The sequence below is a fragment of the Agelaius phoeniceus genome, chromosome 14, assembly GCF_051311805.1.
Source record: "Agelaius phoeniceus isolate bAgePho1 chromosome 14, bAgePho1.hap1, whole genome shotgun sequence".
In the NCBI taxonomy this organism is placed as follows: Eukaryota; Metazoa; Chordata; class Aves; order Passeriformes; family Icteridae; genus Agelaius; species Agelaius phoeniceus.
In genome coordinates this window covers 14,306,373-14,332,120 of record NC_135278.1, presented here as the reverse complement: position 1 = coordinate 14,332,120, position 25,748 = coordinate 14,306,373, and the positions used below count along the sequence as shown (strand labels likewise).

General features: G+C 40.8%; 1 protein-coding gene across 1 annotated transcript in view; it reads left to right on the top strand.

Annotated features, from left to right (window-relative positions):
* MAP7D3 (MAP7 domain containing 3) overlaps window positions 1–25,748 on the top strand; it is a 42,828-nt gene continuing 17,080 nt past the window's right edge. The window contains exons 1-9 of the mRNA XM_054641314.2: window positions 1–209; window positions 12,995–13,090; window positions 13,892–13,972; window positions 15,391–15,554; window positions 17,573–17,687; window positions 18,640–18,672; window positions 23,043–23,147; window positions 24,847–24,945; window positions 25,326–25,424. Coding sequence (XP_054497289.2) covers window positions 128–209; window positions 12,995–13,090; window positions 13,892–13,972; window positions 15,391–15,554; window positions 17,573–17,687; window positions 18,640–18,672; window positions 23,043–23,147; window positions 24,847–24,945; window positions 25,326–25,424 — 874 coding nt within the window. The 5' untranslated portion in view covers window positions 1–127. The remainder of the gene's footprint in view (window positions 210–12,994; window positions 13,091–13,891; window positions 13,973–15,390; window positions 15,555–17,572; window positions 17,688–18,639; window positions 18,673–23,042; window positions 23,148–24,846; window positions 24,946–25,325; window positions 25,425–25,748) is intronic.

Genomic DNA, 25,748 nt, shown 5'->3' with positions numbered 1-25,748 from the left:
TCGCCGCGGCCGCCCCGGATGGACGCGGGAGCGCTCCCGGTGCCGGCGGGGCGGGAGCGGGCGGAGCCTGCGCACTGCGCCCCGCGCCCCGCGGCCCGCCCGGCACTCCCGCGGCCCGGCGCTGAAGATGGCGGAGGGCGGTGCGGCGCCCCCGTCCTGCGCTTCCTCCTCCTCCTCCTCCTCCTTGAAGGGGCTGCGGGAGCAGATGGGTGAGAGCGGGCAGGGAGGGGTAGCACGGGGGGTGCGTGGGGGTCCGGCGGCCCAAGGGCGCGGCTGGCGCCGGCCGCCCCCCCCCGGCCGCCCCGCTGGACGTCCGGCCCCGTCCCGGGGCGGGGAAGGGGCACCGCGAGCGGAGGCCGCCGGGGCTGGCCGGGCCCGGCCCGCTGCCCGCCCGGTCCGTGCTTCCCGCAGCTCCGGGCGGTGATTGCTGGCTCGGGACCTCCCGCAGCTGGTGGGCTCAGCACAGGCGGTGCGGGGAGGCTGCGTTACACGAGCCGCCCGTTTTTCACCGGTTCTCCAACTCGGCGGTGTCTGTGCTGGCTCTTGGCTTTCAGAGGGTCTGCCCCAGCGATGTGTTCGGTCCCGAGTGCAGAAGGCAGAGACAGCCCCTGGCATTGATTTCTAATCAAAGATTGAATAATTCCCGATTTTACTTTTCACTTTTTTTTTTTTTTAACTGGTGTTATAAGAGGGCTGAAGAAGCTCTGCTTTTGTCTTTGGCTGTGCTTATGTGCCTATTTATTCTTAAGGTCCTTAATAATATACTCTGCAACGAGTATTGTGCATGCACGATATGTGTTTGCAGCAACGTTTCTGGTACATCTCCATGCGAAAGCTTTGTGGGTGAGCATTAGAAAAGATAAACATTTACTTATCCCAGTCACAAAAACAAGTAAAGAGACTTGTGGTTTGATCTAAACTAACTAACTAGGACTAGGTGCAGCAACTACTCTTGAGAGCCTATTGCATTGTTTTCAGTGTATCTGTGTAATTACATAAAAACGAGTGCTGGCAAAGGGTCCTGAATGCACAATTCTCATCTGGCATTCTTCTTCAGTGTGTTGGGTGTTGGAAATACTATTTAATTACTTTTTGTTTCTGTTTCAAAATTAAGACAGTTTAGTGCTCCAGAAGGATAAAGATCTACCAAAAGATAGCACTTCTCACCTGCAAAGGCTATGTCTGTTTGAACCTTATTCTTCCTGCTAGAACTGCTGAATTTTACTTTGCATATGGGATGCACTTACATGGTGGCTGCTAGGTTTTTCCAAGGATGGGCACCCATATTTGGTTACAGCTGTCATGACCTAGATTTAGTCCCAAAATCACAGAGGAAATGCTCCATGGGCCAGGCAGCTCTGTCTCCTTTCAGATATGCACATGTTGTAATATGCACATCATGTTGAAAAAACAACCCCCCTCCCTAGATCCTGGAAAGGCTAGACCTTGATTTTTTTTCCCTGAGGGGGTAGAAGTCACTGAACCAGAATCTGAACTTCAGTGTACATAGAATGCATTTGTAGCAGTTATGTGCTCAAAGATAAACTCGGTGCTAATGTGCAGTGAATCAATGCTGTCTGTGAGCTCTCAGGCTGCTGCAGCTCTGCTCCCGACTTCTACTCAGTAGCACTCCCTGGAGAGAGCAAATGATGTTTAGAAATCATCCTTGCAATCCAGTGGTTGACGGTGGAATTTGCAGGATGATTTGCCACAGTATTTGCTGCTCTTTGGAGAAGTTGTGAGCAGCAGCCAAGTCTGATATCGCAGCTGTTTGGAGAAGATGTACAAAAAAAAGAAAAAGAAAAAAAGACACCCGTTCAGTCCCACGCTCCCCTTGGGCGTGTTTGGGGAGGGATAGAACTTCCTGCCTGTCTGAGCTCACTTGGCTGCGTGGGGGGACTCCTCACTTCCAAAATACCTGCTAACAAGAATGCTTGGAGCCACATTCTGCTGCTCTGGGGGCAGTTGTGTACTTTGCTGTCTTAATCAGTGTGGAGAACAAACATCTATGCAAAATAAATACAGTGTTGTGTGCCTTCAGAAGTTTGTCAGTGAACTTGTGTCTGGGAATCTCACGTTTAAAGACAATAAATAAAGAGAATCTTGCTGAGAAGCCACAGCTCTTTGTGGCAGCCTGGCTAAGAGGTGTGTGTACATACTGTTTGTGTAGTCACCTTCTGCATAGGTACCTTGTGGGTCCTTATTAAAGGACACTTCTGGGTTCTTGTTCTGTTCACTTCTGCTCTCTCTGACCAGCCTCTTGATGGTGCTTGTTGATTTTTAGGCCTTGCACACGTAGAATCCCACGCTGCCACTTGTAACTAACTTCCAATGTGGTATGTTTAGCAAGAAAAATATTCTCTCTAATTCAGTCTGGTGTTGAGGTAAGGAAAAGGTGTTTCTCCTTCTTTGAGAGAGTATCAACTGTGATTAAGATTCTGCAGGCCAACTCATGCCTGCAGTGCCAGTTCTGCAGTTCCTTTGTAATAATTTTCTGCCCTGACACACTTGTCCAATCTTATTTCCTTTATGTGGATGACAAAAAGCAGAATCTGCTACCACAACTAGAAGGCAGTTAAGGTTTCTGAACATCACTTAACATTAGAAATGAATTGTAGTTGTACACTGAACCAGCAGTGCATAGATGGCAGTTGCTTACCCCATTTTTGTTATCCATGCTTGCTGCTGTCATCCCTCAGGGATGAAGAGGAATTTTTGATCCTATTCTAATGCCATAAGTACTGCTGAGCTTGTTAAGATGTGAGAAGAGGGGAATAGTCGGGTACTTGTGGTTTATCCAGTAAGTGAGGTTTTCCTTGAGTAGTGTGGGTAATCAGAGGAAAAATACCTGTAATTTATGCTGCTGTAGCCTACATTTATTGTCTTCATTTTCACTGGAATACTGAAAAGTCCTGTCTTTCACAGTATGGGTGGTAGAGAATGTTTGGATTTTTTTACTAGAGCTTGGTATTCCTGTGCTGTTGCCAGGATTTCCACTCACATATTGAATTGCTGTTGCAAAGGTTGTTCAAAACAGTATATTTAAATGCTGTTCATACGTATTTTCCTTTCCAGGACTTGCATCATCTTTTGGGAAACCTATCTCAGGTTTGGGGAAAAAAATAAAGTGCCTTTTTCAACAAATCTAGCTGCAGGCATAAATTCCATGACCTGCAGGTCCCTGTTTGGTTGGAAGTTTTCTAATAAAACGACAACTTCATTGCATGTAATCAGTTTTTTCTCCCTATGCAAGTGGCACTGTCTGGCTTTGTCCATTTTGCCCAGACCACAGTTCTTAGCAACAGCTTTATCAAGTGCATGTACACAGAATTGGCATGAAAAGGATGGATGGGTAACTAATAGTGCATCTTCATTGCTCAGGCAAGGAGTCAGGAACATGCACAGATTTTTCTGGTCTCTAGATAACACTTATAAAACATAAGAACACAAGGTTGCACCAACACCTGTAGGAGTACTGGAGAGCTCTTGGGTACAGTCTTGGTCCCATAACAGAAGATGGTCAGAGGAAATTATTTGGGATCCAGAAGCATCTGTCAGACAATTGATGAGTTCACCTGTGTGTCAGAGCTGCTTGCTGGAAGATGGAAAGAATGAATTTACTTATGAATTTGGATTCTTTAAAGCCTTTGGGATTTGCACTGTGGCTGTCAGTAGAGGTGGGCTTCAGGTCTTGCCTGGGAAGCAGCAAGACAAGGAAACCATTTCTTTGCCAGGTTTCTCACAATGTGGGAGTGCTGCATGAAAAGCATCTTGAGCATTCAGTTGTTGTCTTATTTGGTGATGTTTGAATGAGTGACTGGTACAGGTCCCATCTGCAGAGCAAAGGCAGCTCATCACTGGGGCATTCAGCTCATGATCACTGGGGCTGGCTTCAATTTCTTGATTTGTCAAACTCCTCAGAACTTTGGACAAAGTTCTAAGGGGTTTTTGTGCTTCATCCTTTTTCCCTGCATGAAAGTAGTAAGACTGCTTTGCAGAGTGCCAAGGCAATAAGTGCAAAGAACTGCACAGAAATTGGATTTCATGTAGATCTCAGTGGTGAGAGAACATTCCCAAATCAGGCTGAGAACTTAATGTAATTGTGATGGCTATGAGCTCTAATTTCATTTTCTTTTTGTTCAGGGAAATACAATCATCTAGGGTAGGGATAATTTCATGCTGATTCAGAAAGATGAATGCTATGTATTGAGGTGCTTAGCATTCTGAAGATTACTTACAGTTGTAAGTGGTTTATAAAAGGTTTTATTAGAATTTAAAACTTTAAATTCTTGAGATTTCTCCAAATATATTCAGGAGAGATATGCTCCTTGCTGTAAGGAGAAAAAGGCAAACAAACAAAAAAACCACCCAAACCATGTGCATATACAGCATTTTTCTTTTCAGTTTCTTGTGTCGAGTGTTCCGTTCTCTACATATTTCTTCATGTGTTGAAATTGCAGAATATAAATTTGGCTTCCATGCTTGAATTCAGATGAAACTATTTAGCAAATAATGACTTGCAAGGGTCATAACTCCAGTGGTGAGAGCCCAGAGATGCTGTGGCTTACACTCTCCCTAACTGTGCATAGTCTTAAAATGTGACTGGAATTAAGGACTGCTGCTTCTTCATACAGTTGTGTTTTTTAAAAAGAAAACGGGGAATACTGATATGCTATTATTAATTTTCAGTTCTTAAAGGTGATAAGAGAATAAAGAAGGGTTACTATGGGTTACTGTAAGATAAATGTAAAAAATAATCTAGGTTAGTCATAATAATAGGGGTATCAAAAGCTGCTGATTGTCTTTAAATTTGATTAAATAATTGGAGATGCTTGCAGTCCTCTTGTGAAAGGACACCCTGACAAATAAAATTCTGAGCATGCAATTTTAATGACTTCTGTGAATATGACTTATCGGATTACTTGTGGTACTTGAAAATCCAACTGGGACTGCAAATTTCTTGTCTGCCACAAATAAATTAGTGCCATTTAGCTTCCAATTATGCAGCTTACAACCAGGTTAATCTTAATTGATGATATGCTTTCAGTGTGTTTGCATATGTCTGTCCAATAATCAAAACCTTTCTACATGCTGGTGATTTAAGTTTTTTGGAGGGTGGCATTTGTGGAAGAAAAAAGTGTTGCTCAGAGTTGGTTTTGTTTGAAAGAGACAGAAACCTCCACTGTGCTGCATAATGCTGTGCATAAAGGGACACAAGCCTTTGCTTTTTAAGGAAGGCTGACATGGTTGCTTGACATTTGTTTTCATCTAAATTATTTTTATATTCCAGTCAGTTTGGAAGTTCTGCTTTCTAGGTGAAGGATCCCCGGCTGATGTTACCTTTGAGGAAAGCAGTTACCACTGGCCATGCTCAGAATACCTCTGTCTTTTCTCATAATGGTTTTTTCCTTCATAATTCACAGGGAACTTCTAAAATACTCCTTTATGAGTACTTAACTGACTCTTAGTTTACAGACACTCTCTGTTGTTTAAATGCACTGACCTGAATCTTGGGAGGGAGAATAGATATTGTAGTGCCTTGTTCTCTGGGCAAGTGTTTCAAAGCTTCCAAGTGTTAGAATTCCTCTCCCAAGCCGAAGAGGGCTTGGCTACAAGAATATGGAAATACAGTAGGGATCTTTGTACTTAAAGAACATAATTTAATAGAATTTATTAAGTTGTTAATTTCAAACCTTATCCTCTGTTTAATTTTGCCAAGAGAACTTCTTGGAGGAACATTTTTGCAGCACAGAGTTGATCAATATTATTGTATGTTGTGTTCTGGATATTAAAACCAAGGACACTCATCTCCAGACCAGGTCAGTGAGTGTCACCTTACATTCAGATTTCTTTAAAAGACTTTGTGCCACTGGGTAATGAATTTAGAAAAAAACATGGTCTCTTTATTTTCTCTTTAGCTCTTTTTTCCTGCTTGCTTTTTTTACACCCATTTGCCACTTTTCACTTATCCTTCATGCTCTTTGGGGCTGGGACTGATTCATGGTTACTTTGCTGGGGTCTTACATTGCGTGTATTGGAGTGTCCCAGAGCCTTCATTTTTTAATTAGCTGGGTGAACTGTACAGCTTTAAGAAAATTTGCAGTTTATTTCCTTTTACATTTTGCATTCCACTTTTCTGTTTTAGACAGAGGGTTTGCTGCATTAAACACACTGTGGACCTGTCAGTGTCCTGCAGCACTTTCTGTACTGAGTGATTTGATTTGAGCTTGGCCTCTTGGGGGTAAATGCCAACACCAGTCTCTCCTTCTGAAACACACAGGCAGTGTTTGAATGAGCTCTAAATTTTCCATGAGAAATTCATTGAGTGTAAAAAGCAAAAGCAGTAGTTTTCACTGCTGTCTTGGAAAGGAACTGCTGTCCTTGCACCTAAAGAAAGCTCAAAATGGAGTTTTCCCAGGGTTTGTCTGAGTCTGTTGTGACTTGCAGTGCTAGGCTGTGGTGTGGGCTGGCATTGTTTGGCCTGGGTGAATTAAACAATAGGGACAGCCTGCAAACAAGAGCACAAAAGCGTTTTCAAGGCCATGCTTCTAGCAAGCAAAAAAACCCCAGAGTGTTCAGGAAAGAGGGAAGTCATGGAGAGAAGTTAGTTATTGCCAGTGTTAGGGATAGTGCACGGCGGGGGAAGAAACAATACAATGAAAAAAACAGATGTGAAATAAGAGAAGAGAGCAAGGGCTTGTCTTGAAGTTACTTTTTGCCATGGCTTGCAGGAGTGTGAAGAGGAGTCAGTGTTAGGCAGCCCAAAGCAGAGAGCTGATTTCTGTCTGTAGCTTTTGTCAATGCTTGAGCTGGAATTCCAGTGGGAACTGAGCTGTGCAGAGGAGGTTAAAGGGACTGCTCTGGCATCTGTGAAGCCACTTCAGCATTGAGGGACAATGTATGTACTCCTGAGGCACTGGGCAGTGCTATTAAATAGAGAAAATTATTTGTACAGCAGACTGGTTATTGATAATCTTCCATTTTACCTTTTGGGTCCTTCTGTAGCTGTTAAATCTGTATCTAATTCTGTCCAGTTGAGAGTGTTAAATCTGTTTACCCCTATATATAAACATTGATGTCACATAACTAGTAAATTTCACAATGAATCTGCTTGAAATTATCTATGGGCATGTTAATCGTGTAGACTGCTTTCATTTTAGTCCTGTGTATTAGGATACTTTGGAATTTCCAGTATGCAGAAATAGGTAAATATTTCAGCTAAACTTGAGAAGGTTCACAAGGGTCTTTGTGAGAGTGGAGTTTCTGCTGTCATTCCACTTAATTTCTTTCAGGAGGTGAATAATAATACACCTCACTAATAAAGAACCCCAAATTGTGGAAGCCAGGTGTCTTTTCCAGAGAAGGAGATAGATTTAGCTTGTCAGCTCTGTGTGCAAAACACAGACAGTGCTTCTTACTAACCTTATGATGGCTTCTGCAAGAGTTGGTGACATGTCTTTGTCCTTTCTAAGCATTGTGCTGGCAGTTGCTTTTTCCATTAAATAGCAAGAAGCATAACTCATGGCTGAGCAGTATAAAGTGAGGTTAAAATAAGAGAATAAGTGACAGTGGGAGTCAGTGGGACTCCACAGGTGTGTTTTCAGTAGCGTTCAGACAACTGAAGGTAGTGAGGATGGTGTGGCTGTTGAGCAATGGTGTAACATCTCTGACTGTAGAAAGTTTCTGGAGATGGCTGCTAATTCTGTTGAGGACAAATTTCAATGCCTTTGTCTGTGCTTATATTACAGTCAAGTTTGGTTTAGATTATGTGCTTCCCCTAGGGCAAAGTGTGCAGAGATCAATGCAAAAATTAACTAGCAACCTTCATGGTGCCTTTCTGGTCATGAGTACATAGTAAGATTATCATACAACTTTGAGATTGCTTCAGCTGTATCTTTGCAGGTTTCCTTATAAAAAATAAGTAATTTTGTTAGTTATGTGATTTAAAAAAATATTTCTAGGTCTTAATCTCAATATGAATGTTTGAAGATAAGTAAAAAATTAGGTTCTTGCAAGTATGTCTCAAATACTTACTCGTGGAGCTGCTAATTCATATACTGCAAAGGAATGCTTGTGTCAGTGGGTTCAAAACTTGAGATGAACTCAAGAAATCACCCTTAACTGCCGTGAGCTTTGGGAGCAAAACCAGATTGTTGTACAGAATTAGCTGAGGAAATGGTCTTAAAGGGAGGAAAGCACATAAAGGTAGTAAAATAGGTATCCCATGTAGGGAATAAATATAGGACAAAGTTTGCAAATGGAGTCTGGGATAGGGATAAGACAACAGGAAGCTCTTGTAGCCTGCTGAAGCTGAGAGTGTGCACTGCTTTCTGGAGATCTCTGTGCTTCCCATCTGGTGGCTGCCCAGACAAAACAGGAGAACCATCTGCCTCCCAGCTGGTCCCTCAGAAGGTGCCTACAGGGAAGCTCACGTGTTTGTTTGTTTGTGGAGCTGTCAGTCCTTGCAGCCCCAAGATGGGATGTGAGGATCAATGGGGAAAACAGGGAAGAGAGGAATGCACACAGAGAGGGCTTTCCCTTCATCATTAGAAACTTTCTGTGTTGTCCACCTGTTTGTGTGAAGGTGCATCCTTCCTCTGGTGTCGTCTGAACAAGGAGTAGTGGTGTAAAAACCAATACCTAATTTTTCTTAAAGCTTCAAACTTATGATCTTGCATCTGTTTCTTAACCTATGTTAATTAATGATTGGAAATCATCTTAAAAGGCAGTGCATGGAAATCTCAAGCTTGAATGCTGACTTTCCTCATCTTTCCTGAAAGTATGTAGAAAACTTTTAAAGGATCTGAACACTTACTGGCAAACAGCATCTCCCTGTAGTGGAACAAGACAAGAACGAAGGCTTGCAGATTTGGCACAGTTTGCTATAAAATCAGAGATGTTTTGCTGGAAGGTTCACTTTTGATTCATGGGTTGCTTATTGGCTTCTTGTTACCTGCTTTAAACTTTTATGAGCACACTTAGAATCATAACAATGCTTAACATTCAGGAGCCCTCCTAACACCCCCTGTTTCAGAAGCTTAGCCTGGGATTTTTTTGTTTGCTTTGCATAGCAAGTCATTAAATCATAAGAAGCAGAAGGGTTGCTGTGAAAGTCAGCACATTCTGCTCTCCTCTGTAGTTGGGAAGGGAAGGGAAGGGAAGGGAAGGGAAGGGAAGGGAAGGGAAGGGAAGGGAAGGGAAGGGAAGGGAAGGGAAGGGAAGGGAAGGGAAGGGAAGGGAAGGGAAGGGAAGGGAAGGGAAGGCCTGGAGCTCACTGGGTGAAGGGATGGAGCTGCTTCAGTCCCTAATGAGGTTTACTAAGAACAGCAGTGGGTTCTTTGCCATCTTGGCAGGGGCCAAGGGTATTAGCCGTGTGCAGGGGTTGAAATAGAAATCAAGGTTTATTTTTAGCGCCGGTCCCTTCAGGGCATATTGGAAACCTGATCAGGGAAGGGAAGTGCTGTCATGCTCAGTGTGAGGGAGGCACCTCAGCACCTGCACTGTCAGGGGATCGTGAGCTGGAAGTGGAATTGGGAGAGTTGGATTTATTTAGAATGTCACCTCCTGGTGCTTCTGTGGGTTTGGTTTTTCTCCGATTTGCTTGGCCAGACCTGGGGTGCTAAATGGTGCTGAGGGCACAGAAGGAAAACTGCTTCCCAAATGACCTAATCATTTCATGATTCAAATAGCTCTATTTTATTATGCATGAATGCAGATATTATTATTAGCCTCATGCATGGCTTATATTTTTATTGATTTTACCTGGAGCACTTAAAGGTAGATTACTGTAAAATAAACACACAAATTATGATGATCACAAAATATTGTTGTGAAAGACTACTGTGGGAGGGCAAGCTCAGAACAGAAATGAGATATAATTTGACTCTAAGAGAATTTTTCCTCTCCAGGGAGTTTGCTGAATATGTCCATGTAGGCACCCCCCCCATTAATGCAACATGTGACACAGATTCTAGTGAAATGGTTGTTAACTGGTTTCCTGTTCTGGGGTATTCTGATTCATTACACAGATATTAGGCTCTGTATTTTACAGAGATATATTTTGTGGAAAATTCTTTTCCATGAAGCTTCACTCCATAGCAGACTGCTACATTCATTATGGAAAACTAGGCAGAGAAATTATAGGTATTTGTGCAAAAAACATTTAAATATATTAATTATTAATGTTTCTTTTATAATATCAAAGCAAAATAAGATAGGTATTTCTTAAAGATTGCATAGTGCAACAATATGCAATGCATTTTCTTTTGCTGTAGTAAAACGTGGACTTTGAAAATCACAGTTTTGTATTGTAAATTTACCATGAAATTGTCAAGGGCCATAAAACCTGTCTGTTGACTAGGAACTTGGTGAAATTGAGCTCACATATCTCAGGAATGTATCTAATGTGATGTCTGTTCCCCTTTTATCAATCTTCTGTTCGGATCCCCAGTTCACATTTGATTCTGGCTTTCTGTTGGTGAAATGCATCACATCCATGTGACAGGAAGGTGCACACCTTGTACCTTAAATCTGCTACTTTCAAATGTGGAAGCACATTGTTTCTATGCAAATAATGAAGCATTAAAGGAGTGAACATAACATATTTTATCTGACATACATACAAAAAACCTTGATGTGCAGAGTCCTCTGGCTGGGTATTTCTAGAGTTTTTTCACCTCTGTGTCCTCTGCAAGCTGAACTGTTTTTGTAACCCACTTTCCTGCCTTACAGAATCTCAAGCAATCTTTTGCAACCTGAATTAATTAAAGTAAACTGACTAATTGCTTTGCAAATGTAACACATTTTTAAATCAGTGCCTTCTAATCATGAACATTATTCCAACTGTGCGTTTATTTTTGATTGAGTAAATAAATACATAATCCCCCATCTCCATTATGGCTGCTTTATTCAGCAAGATTTCTAATAGTAAAATACTTCTGTAAGTAAAATAAAGTTAATATTGTACCTGTTTAATTGCAGGTTGCTTCTTACTATAACTTTGTTATGGAAATTTGGATGTTTGAACTTTGAGAGTTGAGGCAAAATTCCAGTGTTGGTCTTAACTGAAGCTGGTTTAGGTGCAGAGTGACTTTGTTCTGTTGGGATAATTTCCTACCTGAGTTAGCTCAGGCTTCCTGGGCACCTCTGTCTCCTCCCTTGAGGAAAGATGTACCTGGATTTCTGGATTTGTCTGAAATCTAAGTGGTATTTCAAGAAGCTTATGTTCCTTCAGCCTTTGTGATGTACAGAGGTGTCATTGGATATGAATGCCCTGGTTGTACATTTCTGCTCTCAGAACACCTGCAGTGGGCTGCTTTTCCTCTGGCTGTTTTCACTTCTATTTGTGTTAGAATAGATAATTCTGTTGTTGTCACTTGGTGTTTTTTTGGGCTGGATTCCCATCCATGTGACAGGCAACAGTGTACAAAAATCAGAATTTTGTCTGACTTGTCTGATCTAGAGAGTGAAAGAAACAGTGAGCCTTTTTTAAGCTATTTTTTTGCCAGTTGGTAATCTCATCATGTTGTAGTATATCTGGTCTGTGACTTGTGTGAAAAGAGCCTCAGAGATGTATAGGATGGGCTTGAGGAAGACTTTTGTTTGCTGCTGCAATGAGAAATTAATTCAAGACATGGCAACAGCTGCGGGTGACAATTTAGAGTTGCTGAATAAGTATTGTAATCAGCATTTATCACTGAAATCACATGGGATTAAACACTTTGAGGTGATTGTTCTTGGGCACAGCCTTAGGGAGGGTTATTACCATGACACAACTAGTTGTCATGGCAATGCATGGAGAAGAGGGAGACTCTTCCTTCCTCTTTTGCATTTTGCACTCCTCTTATTAAAGGGAAGTCAGATCATTGGCAAAGTTGTAGTCTCCATTCTTAAAATATAACAGCAATTTGTCCTATTGGTCCTTCACCTTCTGGGTGAGATCACAGCACGTTACGCGTTCCTTTTGTGGATTTGCCTTTTCTGTGTAAAACTGGCCTCAACTTTCCCATGTGTGGGTGTGTTCCCTTCTTCCCCTGAAGCTGGGTTTTCCCATGGAAGCCAGCTGGGCTCCCAGTGCCTGTCAGGCAAGGTGACAGCAGGGTGGCAGTGTGTGGGGACACTTCTGTGGAGCTGTGCAGGGCGCTGGGGTAATGCTGCCTTACAGGTTGCCCTGCCTGCTTTCCCTGTAACTCTTCACGCCCTGCAAAGTGATTAGTGAAGGTTGATATCAAAACAAAGAAAATCTGGGGAGAGTGATACAGTAAATTAGTCTCCCAGACTTGTTAATGGGTTTTTTATTTAGCAAAATTAATATTGGTAGCATTTCCTTTCTGTGTGTTTATCTGTGAGTTGTAGCCCTGCATTTTGCTGAAGTTACTTTGGTGAAACTCAGATAAGGTGAATGGGTCTCTGCACAAATGCTCAATTTACTGTTCTGGAGTCTAATTTATAATTTAAATTTATTTTTTAAGCTCTTGTTTCAGAAGTATGTTGTAAGCATCCTTCAGTGGTTTACTTTATGCAGCTAATCCCCTTTCCCTTTCATGTAATGAAGTAATGACAGGTCTTCATAGACCTCTCCCTGCTTGGGTCTCATCAGAATATGATTCTAGCAGTGCTAATGGGTTATTACATACATGTGTGCAGCCCACAATTGCTCATGTGGTAGCAAAGAGTTTCTTTTATTAAGTGTAAGTCACATATAACTTTGCAAAATAATGGAGTTTGTTTTAGAAGTGTTATTAAATAAATTTCATCTTTGAAACTCTGTAGTCTTAAAACATAAGGTTTGATAAATGTTTTTACAACAAAATGCTCTGCCAGGTCTCAAGTCTCATATGACAAGTTTTTCCTTACAAGTTGAGCAGCCCCCAGTTAGTTAATTAATAAAAGCATCAGCGACCTCAAGTGGAATTTTATGTATTTATGTTGGATATTTATTTCATGAGTTTCAGTTGTAGAGCTGTTCTTAATGTGGATTGATTTTTTCTCACAGTTGCTGCAGCCCAAGCCATAGCAGAAGAAAGAAGAAGCCAAAGTGGCATTAGCCCTCTTACAGTCCAGACCTCAATAAAGACAGTGACTAAGCCAGGTATAATTACAGGTCATTGCTCTTAATGAAGTGCTGGGCTCACAAGGGAGGGTTAGTAGGGGTTGAAAAGAACATATTTAGAGGAAAGTTTGGTGCTCTTTCTTCAGGAGGCATCAGAGCACGTGGTAGATGGTTTGTAGGTCTGGTTTTGATGACAGATTTCTGGTTTTGACTGACTCAGAGTTCAGTTGCCTGTCATGTAAGCAGGGCGTGAGAGCAAAGATAAATGATGGTAACTGGGCAAGTTACCAGCTCACTTCCTGCTGAAATTCAAGCTTTTATACCTGCAAAGACTGCTTAAGTCTTGATTCTGCTTAGTCTGCAAATGAGCTGGTAATTTCCTACCTGAGTTAGCACTGTCCTACAGTGCTCTGAATTTGTAATGACAGGTGAACTATCTGGTCCCAGATGACACTTTCCTAAATTCCTGTCATTCTTGTTCATGGGAGTCAATATGTACCAGAATGAGGATCAGGGCTGAATTTGCAATAGGGGATGTTCTCACACGTCTTCCTTTGACTGTACTTATTGAGCCTTTAATGTAATGTTTGCTTTCTCTTGCACCTGTTAAAAATAGTGTTGTGAGGGAATGGAGAAGGGGAAGAGGAGGATGTTCAGCTTTCTATGAATTTTTCAGATGGTGTCTTTATTCTCTCTATAGAGTGTGCACTGATTTGGTGGTATGTGCATCTCTCAGGAAGTTTCATTCTCCTTTTGATAGTAAAGACTTTTGACATTTTATTTAAATTTGAATGTTCAAAGTCACTGACAATTATGTGTCTTCAATTTTTGTTTTGACAGTGATAGATGGTTCCATGCTAAGAACAGAAGAAAGGCAAAGACTGGCCAGGGAGCGTAGAGAAGAGCGAGAAAAGCAACATGGTATTTTCATGTTTCACTTAAAATATCATTTTCTAAAATGTTTCTCTTAAAGGAATTACTGTCCCCCTTAGTCCATGTTTTGTCACTTTTTGTCAGCTTGCTGGGGACAAGAGACAAGGTCTGCTCTTGGTCTTGCATCAGTGTCCATCTTTGAATCTGAAAGAAGAAGTTTTTGATTTGAGAGGAAAACACTGTAGAGAGTTGTAGCTTGTTGAAGCTCTGTGTCACTTCTGACCTTCCATTTCTTAGTGACCACCCAGCAAATTTAGCTAATCCCTTACTGAAAGCCTTAACAAAAACACTTTGGAAAATAGAACTTTTAGCTTAGAAGTCCTTCCTATAGCCCTGAAGACTGACGTTTGGAGAATGCTGATTCAGAGAAAACCAAAAAAGATTTAGCTACTTGAATGGCTTGTTTGCCTTGAACACTGCTTCCCTTGTTTCCCAGCACACTGAAATGATTTCTGCATTGAAGTGTCAGCAGTATAGACTTTATCTTAGCAGGGAATCTGAACTAGATAACAGCAGAAAACTCTTACCCAGCTTTATGCTGTTTGTGATGTGAATCAGTGCATGTGTGTGTAGCACAAGATGAAAGGGTCCCAGTGTGCCCTGCAGTGCTGGGTCTTGGGCTCCTAGCTTGTGAGGAGAGATGTCTCTCTGAGCTGTGTGTTTGTTTCTCAACATAAAAGCAAACACTCACAACAACAGGAATTACTGTGTTATCCTAATATGGGAACAGGGTAGTATTATGATACATATAAAACTCAGAAATATTTTGGAGGCCCTATGTGTAGATGGTCCCTGTGCATTGTTGGTGTGATTATCTGGTCTCTTGGTTCATTTCATCTGTCTGGCCATGGAAAATACTCTGTGCATTCTAGCTTTGTGTCACAGGACCTGAGGCTTCCTGTTGAACTGCACACAGCTGTTCCTTGCTGGAGGCTGCAGAGAATGGTGATAGAACTATTTTGAACTCTGATGCAGGAACTGTAGGGTCTTCCCATCTTGTCATTCAGTGCTTTAAATATTACTATATTTTGTTCTTAAAAAAAAAAAAAAGCTACAGCATTGAAAATTCTACTTTTTGATTTTTAATTTACAGCTTCCTTACAGAGACATCACTATTATGTTGATAAGAAAAGTGTATGCTTAATTTAGGGAATATACATATCCTGATATTCCTGTCTAGACAATAAAGCCTAGTAGCAGGCAAAGTTCTAATTCCACTTCCAGCCTGGGGACAGAATTAAAGATGAGTCTGTTGTTTGTTGTCACCTCTGCAAGCTCATCTTCCTGTACATTTTCACTTCAGGTAGTAAGAATTCTGCTTGAATATCTCTTGCTTATAAGTTGTATTGCAATATCAATGAATGGATAAGTTTGATTTTAATTTTTTCTTTAAAATATTCTTACAGCTGCCAAAGAGACACAAATCCTTGAAAAGGAGAGAAAAGCAAAACTCCAGTATGAAAAACAGTTAGAAGAAAGGCAGAGAAAGCTGAAAGAAATGAAGCAAAAAGAGGAACAACGGAGGGCAGCAGTAGAAGAAAAGAGGAAACAAAAAATAGAGGAGGAAAAGGTAACACACATCAAAGTTCCATAGTTTAAAAGAACTATGTTGTTTTCCTACATTACCATGCAGTTTAAAAGAACTACATTGTTTTCCTACATTACCATGCTCTGAAGTGCTGTGAAGGAGAAACTTAGGAAAATGATGAATGTGTTAGAACATAAAAGTATTTTCCACATCTACAGTGGGCTATGTAGGCACATGTCCACCTTCCCCATAGAGCTTTGGCTGTAGCTGAGGCACTCAGGACTTCAGGAGCTGTGGCTGTTTGACCACTGGCTGTTTCTCACATGAGCAAAACCCCCACCCCATATTCCCAGATTTCCAGATACCTTCAGAGCACCTTCAGAGTCTGTCTGTAAATCAGTGTGGGTGACAGGTCTTAGACTTCTCTAATTTCTGTGTCTTGTTTCCTTGGAGCCCTGCTGTGGCCTGAGACTCACATTCTCTTAATTCTTCTAAACCAGAATTCATTCCTGTATGATGAAAGGTGCTGATGTTATCTGTGTATTTTTCATTTGCTGCTTTGAACTGTGTGGTGTCTGTTCTCACTGGCCTTTGCTCTGACTGCACATGGACAGGCAGAGCAGAGTTTGAGTTTGGGACTCACTCAATGGGTAGAAGCTGACAGCAGAAAGAAATACATGAAGTTATTCCATTCTTTTGACAAGTAGCTCTGTTACTGCATATTAAATGTGCAAGTTCTTATTATTAACTTATTATTACCTTTTTCAGCCAGGTCTTGTTTAGTTAATTTTCTAATAAGGGAGGAGCAGTAGCACAGTAGCAAATACTGTGGAAAAGGGAGTGGTTCTAAAAATCTCGAAGACCCCTAGCTGTGGTGAGGATTCACATACCTGTCTCCCCCGTGCTCCTCAGGTATTCTGCATATCTCTGAGCTCACTATATTGAGGTCTTGAGCTCATTTCTGTCTTTTGTAAAGTGAAGCCTATATCTTTAACTCTGACTGAAGAATTGCTGCACTGCAGATACCTCCATGGAAATACAATCTACAGATTACATAATGTCTGGGTACTTTGGCACCTTAGGTAAACTCTAGTTCAGGTTTCTCTAACAGAGGGGAAACTAAGCTCTATATTTCAAACAAAAACTTTTAGTTTTATCTTTTGTTAGTGAGCAGAATCCTCCCTTCCAGGTTTACATTGTGTGTTTTGCACGGTGACTTCTTTAGTTTGTGTTGTGAAATGGTGTTGAAAGGAGGTGAAAGTCTAGTGTCCCCAAGTGGGAGAAATGACTCTATAATGAGTTCCCTTGACATCTTACTGCAGTGTATCTGCAGAAAATACTGCTTCAAAAGATCACATGGGATATAACTAATCCAGAAGAGAAATGTGTTGTTGACATGTGTGGAAACCTGGCTGGCAAGAGAGTCCAGCATGGTTCATCTTTATGCACAAGAGCTAAAGCTCCCCTGCTGGCAGTTACTGGTTCTGGAGACAGCAGCAAAAGCTTCTTTCAGCCCCCTTTGTCCTGTCAGCAATGATTGCTGAGGCCTGAAGTTGATTGGTCTTCTTTTGTAGTTTTGCCTTTATGTCTTGCTCTTCCTGGTTTCATCAGATCTCTCATTCTGTCAGTGTCTGTTAAGACCTGGGTCATTGTTTTTACAGTTCTTTGAAAATACAAATAACTTTATACTTGGTATTTTATAATGGAGAATTTTTATCACCTTTAGAAATAACTTGGTGATATAAATAATTTCAGTTGCTCAGTTTGGGGTTCATCCCTATTTAGAAAATAAGCAGTGCTGTTTACTGCATAGGAAATCTGTTTGGTGGCTATTTTAAGTAAAGAGTAGAATAGATTATCTGTGCTTTAGCTCAACCTAATCATGTTTGCAGTGTTTTGAAGCCATTAATTACCTCCAGCATTCTTTGCATGATAATTTTTGTAACAACAGCCTGGTAAAACAGATTATAAATCATACTGAGGGGGGTGGGGTGTCTGTATTTTGTTTCCTGGCGTGGCTGTGGTGAACAGTTAAGCTTCATGGAGGTGTTGTTTGGTAGGAGCGCTATGAAGCAGTTCTGCATCGCACCTTGGAGCGGAGTCAGCGCCTGGAAACACGACAGAAGAGATGGTCATGGGGGGGGTCTGTGACTCCAGACTCAGAAGGCAAAACAGGTAAGCAGCACTGGTTTTAGTAGGGCTGAATCATGGAATGTTCTGTGTGAACACTGGCAGATGGAGCACTATTCATAGGGACCTGGGCATCATTTCCTATCTGGGATCTTAAAGCAGGATCTGTGGGTAGCTCCTGGGAAAATGTCATATCTGTGCTTGCCCTGAAATGCTGCTCACACTCAGAGCTATTTCTGACCTTGGGAAGAGCTGGAGAGAAGCTCCATGGGAAATACAGCATGTGACAGCACTGCCAGCCCTTAAACATCAGCTAGGGGGAATCATGATCTGTAATATTAAGATAATTCAGAGTCCTTTAAATGCAGTTCATGTAATGGAGTGCTAAGACTAGCACTCCATTACATGAACCAAACTCCATTTTGGTGATGAAAATCAAAAGTACGCAGTTGTACTCTAATATCACATCTAAAATGTTTTAAACACACCCTTGGAGTTATGGAATGCTGACTGATTATTTGAATGCCCAGTAGTGGGTAAGGAGATGCAGTGGACACTCCAAGCTTCTTGGATCATGGATTCTATTCTGGATTAGGTGATGCATTTTAACAGTCTTTAATTTGAACTCAGATAATTTCCTGTTTCACAGTTAACTGTTTCTGCTTGTAAACATTCTGAAATCAGACTAGCAAATAAAGATTGCAGTAGAAGGGATCTTTTCATGCACTACCTAACCACCAATAAATAACATAAATTATTGGCCAGGAATGAAATAAATCAAAAAATGCTTCAGTTCAGCCTATTTTCTATATTGGTGGAATTGTACTGAATGTGATACTGTCATTTTCTGTCAGCTTGAGTGTGTGTTTGTAACATGTTTGAAAGTGCTTTGATATTAGTTGTCATTATGATATGCAGCATCCCATTTTTTGGTTAACTTGCATTTTTTTTGCTATTTGACCTCATGACTTAGCTTACAAACCTTCTTCTTCTACAGAACAACACAGCACTGATGAAGGTGGAACTGGTGGTACAGATTTCTAAAATTTTCTTTTTCTGTTATTTTACATTCACTACTAACCTTTTAAGCTTGAGTTCTTCTCACACTAAGGAAAACCATCTTCTTTAGATCTTTTCCTGGATCTTGGCCAGCTGTGCAACAAATGTGATCCCTAAGTAGAAAGCAGCCCCCCTCATTTTGGCTATCCCTCCCAGCTAATTCAACTACAGCTTAAGTCATGGCATGCTGAGGGAATTTTCAGGGAAAGGCTATGTGCATTTGGGTTTTTAAAGAGGTCTGGATACAGCACAGGGAGAAGAGAAATTTCTATGGGCAAGTATTTGAATAAGGTTTGGAGGGTTTAAGGGCAGTTTCAGACTCTTTCATTGCTTTGCAAAAAGTACATGGTTGGTCTTGGTTTGTTTCCTTCTTGCTTTGGTTTACCAGCAGTTGAAGTAACGTTTGCAAAATCAAGGATATTTTAGTGAAACTTTGTGAAAGGGAATGGGTCTCTTGAGCAGTTTGATACTTTTTTCATGAAGGGTATTGCAAAATCAGAGCTGTCCCAATTACCTAAAGATAATTCTATACATGAAATATGTTTTCATTGGATTTCTGGCACTTCCCAGTGCACAGACTGAGCCATTCATGGAAATGCTTTGGACCACTGATACAAATGTTTAATAAGCAAAATTATTTCCTGTAGCTAGATTGAGGTGAAAACTCTCAGCTGAGACCCAGCTGAGTCTGAATCCTGGCAGCCTGTGCGTGCCCACAACATTACTAATGCAGTGCAGCTGTCTGTGACACACACAAGTGAGACTTGAAAATGCAGTGAGGTCTGACTGAGTATGGTTTAACTATTCTGACAATACAGCAGAAGCATGTGTATTTTAGTTAACTTTTCTCCTCCCTTGCCCTGCACATCATGAGCCCCTAATTTTCTCCAAAATCAGCCAGTTTGGCTGGGTTGGTTTATCTGCTTTACATGTGTTCCTTGGATACATAGATAAATCCATTCACTGTATCTCACACTACCAAATATCATTTAGCCTTGAAACTGGGAAATCACATTTGCCTCACATGTTTAAGAAAGCACTGGGTTTTATTCTACTAACAAACACAAAACAATGTTCTTTGCTCTCTCCTGATTTGTGTGAGGAAATGAGCCCTGTCTGTCCTTTCCGTTGTGGAGGAAGATCTTCAGTGCTGTTGAAGTACATTTAAGATAAAATATCTTCCAACACAAATGCTCCTGATATAATAATAAGTGCTTAAACTGTGATTTATGCATCATAAAATAACTATGCAGATAGTTCACTGGCAGTAGATCAATTTGGGTAACTTGGCACCAATCTGGAAAAAAAATTGCTATGGACATAAACAGGTAATGCAATGTCCTAGTCAAACCCTTGTGCACCCACATTGTTTTAAAATTGTGTTTGATTTTATGTTAATGTTTCAAACATGAAGCTATGATGTGTGGGGTGGATAATGTGGAACCATGACTGGTTTTACATTTCTCATATTTATTCCTGTTTCAGAGTAGTTCTTTTTATCTTTGAGAACTCATTACTTTATTATTAGAAATCTACCTAAGCCATGTGGGATATTTCAGTCCGGCTGGCTTTCTAAAAAATCCTTATATGGTCCATTTTGCTTTATATTAGTATATTTTCTGGAAGGACAACAATTACCTTTTCTTTTTACTCTGAAAAATGACACCATATGAGCTTTCGTCCATGACATCATTGTGGCTGAATAGTGCATCTTCTCTAACTGCATATCGGGAGGAGTTTCAATGCAATATTATATTTCCACATTATATTTCAAATTCTGTGGCAGATTTGGGATTAAAGCCCCATTTCTTGAAATGAGAACCGTTTGGGGAACTGATTTCAAATATTCTTTAAATATTTTAGGACAAAAGGCATTCTTGTCTATTGTAGTGCTATGCAAAAAAAATGCAGAATCAGATATGTCTTCCATGAACAGGGTGTGTCAACAGTAATATTTCGGAACATTGAGTGGCAGAGCAGAGGTTTTGGGTGATAGTGTGCTCTGGAAAGTGAAGCCCATGTAATGGAACATTTCCCCAGCCATCAGCAGTTCTGTGGGATGCTGAGTGTGATTCATGAGACCACAGCAGGGATCCCGCTGATGGAGAAATGTAAAAATGGATGAAAGCCCCAGAGTCAAGTGTTACATTAATGGCATTGCTGTCAGTGCTGAGATGAAGCAGGCAGGGTGTGGGTCTGCCAGGAGAAATGGCCAGGCTGTGCAATAAAGCATCCTTGATGACAGTCCTGCTAAAGGGGGTGTTTTAGTGGTGCCTGCTGAGCAGAACAAGAGGTTCAGGTGCATCAGGACTGGAGACATGCAATTAGAATAGAAATGGGGCTGCCAGAGCCTCTCCTTGCTAAATAAAGAGCTTCCTTGTCCTAGTAGAAATTTGGAAGGAAGTGAGAGAGAGCTGATCTTATTTCATGTAGCCTAATGTTATCCAGCCTCAGGCAATGCTGCAGCACCCTCTCTCAGTGAAATCCTGTGAGGATTGAAAGCTCCTCACTCTGAGTGATTTTCTTAAGATCCCATGTTTCCCAGCTCCTTGCCCAGTTCCAAGTCCTGCTGCGTGGCAGACATGTGCTTTCTTCAGCTCTGCTGCTGCAGTTTGCTTTCCCCCTTCCATTAGAAAAATAGAGAAGTTGGTGTCACGTGGGCTCTGTGCTTCCTGCATTTCAAACCCCTTGATTGAGGCAGGAATATCCTGCCTGTCTTCTAAAGCTTTTTTTTTCTAGAGAAAGGAACTTTAAAGTCTTCAGAATTTGTTCTGTGAATGAGGTAGGGAAGAAGTTGAGGCCATCTGATCATGCAAATGTATTGGTTGAAAAAGCATTAACCTCTGTACCTGGGTCCCAGTAGGTGATAGACCAAATCTCAGATTTCATACAAATGCTGAAGTGCTAAATTGAACCAAGAGAGATTTGTGTGAAGTGTCTCTGTGATGTTTGGAGGCCTTGGACTCAGTTGAGTTCAGTCAGGAGCCAGGATTTCCTTTAAAGAGCAGACACTAGAGGGAAGCCTTTCCCTTCAAAAGCACCCGAATACATGAATTATGAGCTTCCTCATTTTCGTATATAAAACCTCTTAAGGCTGTTTAGTTATCCCACTTCTCAGACTCCATTCATTAAATGGCCCCCTTTTTTTCTTTCTTTCTTCTTTTTATTATGTTGGGGAAGCATGCACTAAGTTCAGATCTTAATTTCTAAACTAGATTCAGTAGATCTCCCTCTTACCCCATGGGGACTTTGCTCTTGTTCACTGTCCCAAGAGCTTCCCATAGGGCTGTCCATAGGAATCCTCATGTCCTGGCTCTGGCTATAAGGGGCTGTTGTAGCATGCTGGCAAAGGGAAAAGATGTTGCCTCTGTGGTGAGTAGTGCTGCTGTGTCCTTTGGTATTTATGCACTAATGAGTTCAGATTAATCACCTTTGCTGTGCAGTGTGTCAGTAAAATTGATTACTTGTATTAGATGTTTAGAATTTTGTCTGTTTGTTGTGATGGTCTGCACCACTCTGTGTACATTAATGTTTTCTGCTTACTGAGTTTCTGTGGCAACAGGTACATGCTTTTTCCAAGGCTTTCACACTCTGGAGTAGTGTTCATCCTGAAAGTACATTATTTGAAATTAAAAAGCAGGTATTTATCTGCCTTGTAATAAACTTTCAGTTCTGCCACACGAGATGTCATTTTTATCCATGTATATGTATCTGTATACACATACAAAAAAATATTAATGCCTCATGTGGCAGGTTTTTTTCTGAAAAATTGCAGCTTTGATAGGAAACATTAACTGAAGAGTAACTTTTAGAGAAAAAATGGCAGTTTCTAAAATACAGCAACCTTTGTGAAGCAGTCAGAAATAGGAATGCTTTCTTGCCTTTCCTTAGGACTTGGTTTTATTCCTCCAAAATAATTTGTTTTGGTTTGGATTTATTAATAGTGATTAAAAAACTGTTTTGACATACCCATGTGGCAGGAATGAAGAAAGAAAATAACAACAAAATCTGGAAAATTTCTGGGTCTTGTGAGTCTGATAACAGCAGACAACCTCAGTAACTTTTGTCTTTACATGTTAGGGGCACAGGGTTTAAAAATCCCTCTTTTGCACACAAATGCATAAATCCTGGCATGACTCCACTAAACTTTACCTGCTCTGTGCCTGTCCCGGCTGATGCTAATGGTATCAAACCTGTTCAAAGGAAAACAGAATTTTGTGTTTGTCATCAAACAAAAGCAGAAATAGCTTTCAGGATGTAATACTTGGAGAGTGAGTTCTCAGCAAGGTGTGAAAGGCTCAGAATGAGGGCAGGTTCTGAAGTTTTCACTTCTCTCCGCAGCCAGCAAACGCTCACCCTCCACAGCCAACCTCAAACAGGCAGAGGCTGCCGTGAGCAAGGGCCTGTCCTCGTCATCTGCAGCTCTGTTAAATGCCTCAGATCGAGGTAAGTGGGGGTGTGGGGCTGCTCAGAGCAGGGCACTGCTCAGCTGTGCCTGGGGAGGAGACAGGAGGTGGAATAAAAACTCCTCCCTCCTCCCCTGCTGTGTGACTCACTTCGTATTTTGATCTCAGATGCATTTCATGCAATTTGTTAATCCAGCCTGACTGGTCAGGGCTTTGACCCAGTTGGTGTGATCTCTGTTAGAGGAGAAGAGCAATGGTAAACATGGTAAAAACTGCTGGGTTTTTTATTTTTTATTTCTGTAATTCTGTTACTAAAGTCAAATCTTGGTGAATGATTCACAGATAATTTCCCATCATCTCTATGGATTTGCATGCCTTAATTTACACCCATAAATTTCAGCAAAATAGAAAAAGTACGAAAATAAAGTTTGCCTTGTTCTGTTAGACAGCTTCATTCATTTGATTGCCAATGGGACAGAAAAAATCAATTTTGACAAGGAATTGTCCTAATATACTTGTTAAGATTAATAAAAACTATTTGTAGGAGCACATATTTTGGCTTGTTTTAGCATGAGATTTTGTTATTTGGAATCTTCCCAGAGTTTCATATGAACCTGCCTATATCGCAAAAAATGGAAGATTCTGGTTTTGCTTTTTTGTTTGTCTAAAATGATGAATAAGCTAAAAACTGTTTAATACAAAAGCAGATTCAGCTAGGTCTGTGCTGCAGTGTTCTGCCAATCTGCAGTCTCTGATCAAGCAAACTGAGCTAAAAGAATCCCTGACACAGACACAGCTAAAGGTGATTTTGCTGGTTCGTGTTGGAAGGTGATGCAGCAGAAAAATTTGTGCTCATCCATTCTTTGCCTGGTGGGGAAATCAGTGACTATATTTATACTGGCAGGGGCTCTGAGTCACTGGAGGCTGCTTGTGATTTTAAATTATATTTATATATTATGTGTCTGCAGGGTTCAGCTCTGGATATGAGTCAGAAGCAGGGTTGTAAAGTACAAATTAAACCTCTTACAAAGGAAGTCACTAATTATCAACTAATTAGGATTGCTTTCAAACTGTTGTCATACTCTGAAATCCTTTGTGAATCCTTAGTCACTTTGGAGAAAATATTCTCAGGTGGCCTAAAATACAACAGATTTGGACTCCAAGTGATCTGTGTGGTCAGGATGTAGGGGGTGACTTAGAGTGATCCTGTGCTCTCAATCTGACACTCAGGGAGAACTGTCAGTTTGATAAAAAATGGTAAATTCATAGGACATTAAATACAGCCACAAAATGAACCAGATTGCTTCTGTTGTGCATGTGTGCCTGGGAGGGTGAAGGAGCAGAATGTGGAAATGAGAAAATGATGCTTGTCCTGGATCAGTGGAGTATCTCCACTTACCACTGTGTTCTGTGTTAATTCTAGGCTCACTCACAGAGAACGTGAACAATTGTCTTTTAAAATTCTCATGTATTCTAAAGGTGTACAAAGATGGCCTCAGTAGGTCAAACAAGAATCTATTGTGGATGACATCCTGCTGCTGTGATTGGAAACATGCAGAAATAAAATAAGTAATGCTTCACATAAAGTGGTTCTTCCCTGATCCAGTTTTTCTGCTTCTGAAGAATTCAATATCATAAAGCAACTGAATCATTCCTTTCTCTCTTAGGGAAGTGGGGCAGGTGTTGGAGGGGACCTCTGGGCTTTTCAGCATAATTAATCCATGCACTTTCACTTCCAGGTACCACAAAGAGAAGTGCCTCATTAAACAGACTGAGTAACAAAGTCCCTCCACATTCCCAGCAGTCAGCACCCAAAGGTTCGCAGGTGGAACAGAAAGGTGCTAGAAACCAGTTTGTTTTGAGAATTGGGAGGCAGTAAATGGGATATTCAAAGATGACTTTAAACCATGTCCCAGTTCCTTTATAAATGTTTTCACTCAGGCATTGATGCAGTCTGTGCACTGTGGCATAAATATCATTATGCACATTGCAGTGCCAGATATTGGGTAACTGTCTCTAAACAAGCCTTATTCCTCTGAAAAGTGGAAGGGTGGGGGGAAAGTAGACAAATGGTAGCCAAACCATTTAACTAATGAGAAAATAGTGCTTCATAATGATACATTGATGATTTTAGCTGATTAGTGAAAGCAAAGCATGGAATGGCAATTTAGAAAATCATATCTTGTTAAAAATAATCTTCCTTACGCTTGGTCTCTAGGAGGAACAGAAAAGAAGAGGAGCACATCTTTGAGTAGAATCAGTAGTAAACCCCAATCTTCTCCAGAGCTAGAAAAAGTGAAAAAGGAAGAAAAACCAGGTGGTTGTTTCATAAAACTGAATATTTCTTTAAAGCCTTTAAAGTTTGGATAGGCTTGATTTCACTAATTTCCTAGGTTCTTAAATTTCTAGGATTTTAATGGCTTTTTTGTTACCCAGTGTTAGAGATAAAATGGTAAAAGTTAAGTTAAATTTTTATTTCTGGACAGAAAAAAAAATCCTCTAAGAAGGCCTTTCTCTTTATTAAATGGCACTGCAAGCAGACAGCAACATGTGTCTGCTTAAGAAAGCAATCCATTTGAGATCTGGTAGATTGAAAGGTCAGAAATTGTAAAAATGCCATTGATCTGTTCACTTCTTAGTT